General features: G+C 49.4%; 1 protein-coding gene across 1 annotated transcript; it reads left to right on the top strand.

Annotated features, from left to right (window-relative positions):
* Nucleotides 1–422: 422 nt before the first annotated feature.
* On the top strand, nt 423–1781 carry LOC108769978 (uncharacterized). The gene has a single exon (XM_018521245.1). It carries the CDS (start codon nt 423–425, stop codon nt 1779–1781), a length of 1359 nt encoding a protein of 452 aa, XP_018376747.1.
* Nucleotides 1782–8009: the final 6228 nt, after the last annotated feature.

The following is an 8009-nucleotide window of genomic DNA, read 5'->3' as shown; positions in this document are numbered from 1 at the left end:
TAGCCAATCGCGTGTCCGAGGTACAACGTACCCTGCCGGAGGCGCGTTGGAATCATGTGTCTTCTAAAGACAACCCCGCTGACTGCGCCTCACGCGGACTGTCAGCTGAAGAACTGTCCTCTCATCCCCTGTGGTGGACAGGGCCGAGGTGGCTCGCCCGGTCGTCTACGTCGTGGCCGACCGACGACCGCTCTCTTTCTCTTGATTGTAATACCCATCAACAGCTCTACGACGAAACTCGCGCTCACGTCGTCCTCCACGTTGAAAGTGAGGACGAGTAGGAACTGATTCGCAAATTCTCAACGTGAACTCGATTAATCCGAGTCACGGCTTACGTACGACGCTTCATTTCTCGAGTAAAGCGTCAGAAATCCGAGCGTACGTCACTCGTATTGACAGTACCTGAGCTTCGCGAAGCCGAAATGATTTGGTTCCGCTACGCGCAAAAATTAGCATTTGCGCCGGAAATTAGAGCATTAAGCACTAATTCTTCTCTTTCGCGATCCAGCCCTCTAAGGGCTTTGCATCCGTTCGTAGATGAGAACGCCTTACTCCGTCTTGGCGGGCGGTTGCAGAACGCCGCTCTCCGCTACGACGAGCAGCATCCGATAATACTTCCCAGGGATTGGATCGCCGAGCTGCTGATTCAGCGCGCGCACAAAGCCACCCTGCACGGTGGAACGCAGCTGGTCATCCGCACGCTGCGACAGCGGCACTGGATAATCGGGTGTCGTAAGGCCGTTAAATCTCATATTCACGCGTGCGTTAAGTGCACGCGTGACTCCGCGCTGCCTTGCTCGCAACTCATGGGAGGGCTTCCCGCTTCTCGGGTTACCCCGTCGCCGCCGTTCGACCACACCGGAGTGGACTACGCCGGTCCCTTTAATGTTCTTCCGTTGGTCGGGCGCGGGCAAAAAACAAGAAAGAACTACGTCGCCTTATTCATTTGCCTCGCCACGAGGGCCGTGCACCTCGAGCTGGTCGAAGACTATTCCGCGGACGGTTTTCTGGCCGCGTTCCGTCGGTTCTCGTGTCGCCGCGGGTTGCCGCGTCGGATGTACAGTGATAACGGCACCAATTTCCACAGCGCCGACCGCGAACTGCAACGGCAGTTTCACGCGTTGAAGGATCACCCCGAATTGCGAGATGTTCTCGCCGCCGACGGCGTAGAATGGGAGTTCGTCCCGTCGACCGCTCCGCATTTTGGCGGCCTGTGGGAGGCCGGAGTGAAGAGCTTCAAAGCTCACTTAAAGCGAGTCGTCGGGGCTCGCACGATTTCTAGGGCGGAATTCGCGACGCTTCTGTGTCAGATAGAACCCTGCTTGAACTCGCGTCCGATTGCTGCTCTCAGCGACGACCCCAGCGACATGTCCGCGCTCACGCCCGGACACTTCTTGATAGGGCGTCCGATAATCGCGGTTCCGGAGGAGTTCGTGCTCGAGATTAATCCGGACCGCCTTTCCCGCTGGCAGCTAGTGAGCTCCATGCGGGAGCAATTCTGGCGTGCCTGGTCGCGTGATTATTTGTTGTCGCTTCAGACGAGAACCAAGTGGCGAGACGCCGTGCCAAATTTAGAAGTCGGTTATCTCGTCATTGTAAAGAACCCTTTGCTCCCTCCGAGCAAATGGGAACTCGCGAGAATCCAGCAGGTTCATCCCGGGTCCGACGGACTCGTCCGGGTGGTTACGATACGCACTGCGCGTTCTCTACTGAAGCGACCTATAACGCAACTGTACAAGTTGCCTATAAATTGTAAAGCGTCGGCGTTAGAAAGCGATTGATCGCCCTTTCTCCTTCTTGTTCGTTGTCCTTTGTTTTGTTTTGCGCCGATCCTTGTCAGCATCGCGCGCTTGGTTTGTACGTATCACGTACCAAACGTTCAATATATCTAGTTTAATTATATACATACTGTGTAACACGTTAACGACTGTACTCATTGAAATTCCAGTTTAATTCTGTTCGTTATATTACTTTAAGCTTATGTCGCGTCGGCTATCTTATTCGCGGAACAAGCGAATATTTTTGTATTTTGCCCCTACTTCTAGAACGAGTTAAGACGCGTTGTACATTTAGAGTTAATTACTTTATTGTGTTTTCGTCTCTACCTATAAGGTCATGTAAAGTTCTTTATTCGGCTAGCGTCAATCACTGTTGCCCTTTGCGTTCCTTAGCTCGCGTTGCGACTAAGAGAGAGTATCTTTGATCTCGCCCCGTCTTTTACTGTATTTCGTATCCGGCGTATACGAGGCGGGCGGTATGTTCAGAATTGGAGCGTTAATTCGTGCGGTCGTCGAGATCGCTCGAGAAACGTCTTCGCTTCGAATCGTTGATTCGACTTTCGAGCAATGTCGACGTCGAGAGCGAGTGTTTGTGTGCCGATGACGACGGGAGTCTTTCGACACAGAAAAAAGGCTCTCGTCGTACTTGGTGTGTTACCCTCTGATTCGTCGCTCGTTGCTGGGCCGATGTTATCGGCGAATCGCGTTATCGCTTCCACAATCAAAGCCGCGAGCCGTTCGAGTTCGCGCGACAAAAGGTCAGTACGAATCTGGAGAGCGACGGGTCGAGAGGGATCCGTCGACGCGTCCGTGCGAACAAATAAATAGTCTTCATTGTCGTTAACGGGGGAACCTGATCGAGGGCTCCCGCCGCCGGCAACACTTTCGATTGGCTGCAATTATTCAGTTTTCATTGTAACATATGTTTAAAGTACACATTTGAAATTTTTATTATCGTATATGATCTTTTTCTTAATTGTTCATTAGTCGCTTTTTCGAGAATATTCAGTATATTAAATTTATTAAGGTAAGAGTATTTTTTGGGGGTTTGTTTGCTTCGCATGCACCAATATGTTCCCACCATGTGGCTCCTACTCACTTCAACGACCGCGTTGGAAATGTGAGTAGGAGCTATGGTAGGAGCATGTTGGAGCGTGCGACGCGAACAAACTATCTGTCATACTAAGTAGAAGAAAATATGTGTTGAAAAATAAATTCTTTTGTAGTAATAAGTATTACATATTTTTACATTAAATATATTGATTGCTTACATTATTTCTTGGGACAAACAATTTTTTTATTAAAAGGTTTATTCTCTTGTGATACATTAATGTATGTGTATTAATAATAATTCGTTTCAATGAAAAATCGTTGCAATTTCTAAGTTTTAGTTTTTAGGAAAGGACGGAGGAACAATTTTTATTATTAGGCGTTAAACTTAATTCCTATCGTTCTTTCGTCTCGAAAATCGATTTGTTTCGAAGGGAAGATGAATGAATACCATAATCAAAGTAATTTCCTCCATTTTCTACTGCTTTTTCCCATCTCTCCGGCAACAGGGCAATCCTACGACGATAGAACGCGGTGTCTTTCGAGGCGATCCATTCATCCATCCATTTTTGGACTTCGTTGTAACTGGAGAAGTGTGTGTCCGTAAGTGCGCGTTGCATCGATCGGAAGAGATGGTAAAATCCGACGGTGCCAAGTCTGGAGAGTACGCTGGGTGCGGCAGAACTTCCCATTCAAACTCTCGAAGTGTCTGCTTCACGCTTTTCGCGACATGCGGTCGAGCGTTATCATGCAATAAAATGACTTTGCATCGATTGTTGACTACGGATGATCTTTTTTGCATCAATTCGTCACTCAATCGGTATAATTGCTGTTTGTATCGATCAGCTGTAACCATTTCATTTGGACCCAAGAGTTCGTAATACAGCACAACTTCCTGGTCCCACCAAACGCACAGCAAGGTCTTATACCCGTGAATATTCCTCTTCGGCGTTGAAGCGCATGGTTGGTCGGGGTCCATCCATGATTTTTTCCGCTTGGGATTATCAAAATAAATCCATTTTTCATCTCCAGTCACGATGAGCCACAAAAAACCCTTTTTTCTTTGCCTGGTAAGCAAAGACGTCGCAATAGTCAAACGATTTGAAATGGCACTTTCTGACGACTCATGTGGTAACCATCTCTCTTCCTTATGGAACTTTCCCATGGCGTGCAAGCGTTTTGAGACGGCCATTGGGGTAACATTCAACTGTTTCGACAACTCTAAAAGCGTTTGAGCTGGATTCTCATCAAGCAAGTCTTGCAGCTCGACATCTTCAAATTTTTTCGGCTGTCCTGGACGATCTTTGTCTCTCACATCAAAATCACCGTTTCGGAAGCGTTGAAACCAAACACTACATGTTGGTTCCGATGGAGTTCATCACCATACACTTCGGATAATAAGCGATGCGCTTCAGCTGCGGTTGTCTTGAGGTCGAAGTAGTGAAGAAGCACATGTCGGAAAAACAGCTTATCGCGATTCATTTTCAATCGATTGGAAAATTTCTTTGGCGTCGAGAAATCTAACCGGTGAGGATTAAATCACTTTCAGCGATGTCTAAACTACAAAAGACATATGACTTCATCGTCGAAACTCGCCAGCGTTGGAGCCAGCACCCTTTAGTAGCGAGCGATAGGAATTAAGTTTAACACCTAATAAATTACGAATGGAATTGATTAATGGATTCATTATCGAATTGCTTCATTTTCGGTCACTTTAATTTAAAAAATGAAGCGACTTCATAAATCTCAGCATGTAAGATTACTTATGTATTATGACGTGATATTTTTTCCGTCACTGTGCAGACTTGTCGGCGGAGGACTCGTGCTTCCTATCGGCTCGGAGGGCGAGCGCGCAGGCGAGTGCGCACGCGAGCGCGCGTGCGAACGCACCTGCGAACGTGCGTTAAAACCACGTCATCTATTTTACTCTACAAATTTTCCTCTTTTTGTGTTAGCATTTCTTTTGCGTAATAGTTGAGTTTATCAGAAAGCGTGGACGCGCCACGGATAACGCTCGGTAGCTGCTGTAAAATAATATTGTATCATCGTGCCGTCTCACCTTCCACCCGTGGAAGGAAGACCGAAGAAGCTGAGAGAGACGAACGCACATCCGGGAGCCCGGACAAGCAGGTTGTATTATTTTATATCATTGCTCGTAACCGCTGTCGCATACGAAAGGAACCATACTTTCACCATGCACCCCTTGCAGAGCACCGGAGGAGGCCAGAATTCCCGGCCATCCTTGAGGGGCCGGACGGATGTCCGTCGGGAGCATAGGGCCTCGACGAGGGGCGAGAGGAAAATCCATCCCGATCTCCCCCGCCAGACCAGGAGGTGCGGGGGCCGTAAGCGGAGACGCCGCCCTTGACAGGGACACCTATTGCGCGCTTGTACGAGCCAGGACTCAAGGCCGCGCGGGTCCGCACGGCACGCGCGAATACCGTGACACGCGAAAGCCAATCAGCGTGACTACCTCCCCCCGAAGGAGGGGGGGAAGCTAAGCAGCCTGCGAGAATCCGCCGGGAGCTCCCTGGACTCACTCTTTCTGTGGACGAGCGAGCCGTGAGACTTGTAAAGGAAGTACGAGGTCGCTGCTGACGGGTAACGCGACCCGGAGAGCCGGACGGCCGAGAGCTGCGGGAAAGAGAATGTCGTGAGGACACGCGAGGACCAGGACGTCGAGGGTGAGACGAGCGTTGTGCGTGTAAAGCTGCCGACCGGGTTACGTTGCCAGGTGGATCGCACGTAAGCAAGCTCGCATCGTGAAAATAGACCGGCGTAATGGCCGCCGTGTAGAGCCGTGGAATCGCGAGCCGCGTGCCATCCTCCCGGGCAGTGGGAAATGTTTAGTTGTCGCATTTCGAAAATTAGAGTCGTGTAGAGATTATCGAGGGCCGAGTCGCGGTCGCCCCTTGGCCACAGATGAGTCATTAGATGTAAATTTCTATGTTGTCGCGTATTGTCGTAAATTGTCGGATCGCGTAAAAACGCCTATTGTAGTCGCGTTGTCGTGTATCGTTGTGTCGCGTGGAAACGCTTGCTGTGAGTGAGTTATTGAATCATGTACTGTTGCGTCGGAACGCTTACTGCCGCGTCGTCGAGTAGAGTGGACTCCCGTTGTTGCGTCTCGGATAGAGTCAGTTTCCGGAATTCGCGCGGTCGAGCAGAGTCGCGCCACATAGAGACGCTTGTTGTAATCGTGCTGCGCTTTCGCCGTGCTGGCGTTGCGTATCGGGAGACTGGTGATACAGCGGGTACGGGTTCTTAACGGTTGAGAAGGGCGTTGGACACCGTCGGAAGTTACCGCGGGGAACCCAGGGGCTCGTACGGTAGCGTATGGCCAGCGTTCGATATAGTTGGCGACTCTGTGCGAGTACCGAGCGTACAGAGTAGCACAAAGGAGCGAAACTCCGGAGATCACTTGTAATTACGTCACCGATGTCATTAGTCTTACTTTATCATCTTTTTCCAAATATACTGTTTTTATTATTACATCTTCGCGTACGTTATTCTTGCAGCCTATCTCTCTCGGCCTCCGACAAATTTCCCACACCTCTTGCGACCCACCCCCTGCCGTCGCGAATCGGTTACGGGCAAAGGTAAGGAGATTTCGGAAGGAGTGGCACGCTCTCTCATGCCTGGCGCCCAACTTAGTAATAAAAACTACAATCTTGGCCGAAAAACCGCCTGGCTGTCGCAAAATTAAGTTACCGAGGGAAAGGAGATACTTTTGCGTACCAGGAGTACCAAGAACGCGCGACGAAGTTGTGCCGTTGCTTGCGAGTACGGTTACAGTAATAGTATATATGTATAGTATTGATATGTACATATGCAACATGTGCAATATTGGATAACTTTTATGTATGACTTAAATATATTTTATATACTTAGTAGAGTTTGGATCTAGTCCTAGCTAGATTATTTAATGACCACTAATTTAATTCGATCTAGTCTATACATTTATGCTCTATCATTCCTAAACAACCACAGCTAAGCTGTGCTGATTCATATGAAATTTTCAAAAATTGGAATTTTTTGAAAGATGACAACTATCTACCGTATAATAATCGAATTTGGCAGGATACATCTCATGCAACAAATAAAATGAGTAAAGATTATATTTACCAATACGTAACACAAAATCGTGGACGATTAATAATAATTTAGCAACAGGTTTATCATATCGCATTCATGGTGAACGTATACCAAAAATAAAAAAAAGAATTAAAAAGGGCTGTCACGTCCGGGACGCGAGTGGGAATACCCCTCGGACGCGGCGTGGGCCCGTCCAACGACGGCTCGGCGTGATTCTCGCCCCGAGCGGCAAGGGCGGTAATCACGGTTACCGGAGTAAAAGGAGGGAGATCGACGGTCACAAAATGATTACATGGAAACGCTAATTCGCAGAGTTCAAGACGTTTATTTATTTATACTTTTCATTATAAAATCGCGCGTGGAACGGAACTGTCCGGTGACAGTCTCAATTTCTACGACCTTAGGCACTGGCCTCGCGGGTAGAGGCGGTGGAGGCGGCAAATCCTGGCAGTTGCCAGGCACGGGATGGTAGAATCCCGGCGGCTGGACGATGCGCGGGTCGGCGAATTCTCGCGGGTCGAAGTCCACGCGCCAGTAATACTCGCGCTGCATCCGCTTAAGAGCCTGGTCCCGACCGGCGCGGTTTCCCTTCGGCATCTACAATATACCCGCGTACGAACTAATGACGATCCGGGGAGGTGCGGAACAGAATCGTATGCACTTTACCACAGGACTTGCACTATTGTTAGCGACAGGCGGCTAGAGATAGGGTGAGCGGCAGGGGGCCCTGAAGGGGGCTCTTGCTCTCCGCTCGGAAGGGCGGCCAGGGCTCTGTTTTGAGCGACTGGAGACCTGGGTTAGGACGCTCTGGAGGCCCTGAGAGGGGCTTCCTAGAACGGAGTTCAAGGAATGAGATTTTAAGGGGATGCCTCGGCGGCCCTGAGAGGGGCTTCCTAGGCTCGGTAAGGTCACTGTCTCCCCGGAGGATAAGGGAGCCTGGCGCGGTTCTCACGACGCGCGAGGCTTTCTTCTCCAGATTCACGCGGTTACACCAATAATCGGACGACACAGACGTAACAGGCGCTCGGAATCGCTTTAATTATGCCCGAGAGGAAGGAGAGTGAAAGAAGATAAAAAAAAAAAAAA

This window comes from Trachymyrmex cornetzi, unplaced genomic scaffold (genome assembly GCF_001594075.2).
Source record: "Trachymyrmex cornetzi isolate Tcor2-1 unplaced genomic scaffold, Tcor1.1 scaffold978, whole genome shotgun sequence".
In the NCBI taxonomy this organism is placed as follows: Eukaryota; Metazoa; Arthropoda; class Insecta; order Hymenoptera; family Formicidae; genus Trachymyrmex; species Trachymyrmex cornetzi.
Note: the sequence above shows the minus strand (reverse complement) of the source record. Positions and strands in the feature narration are given on the sequence as shown.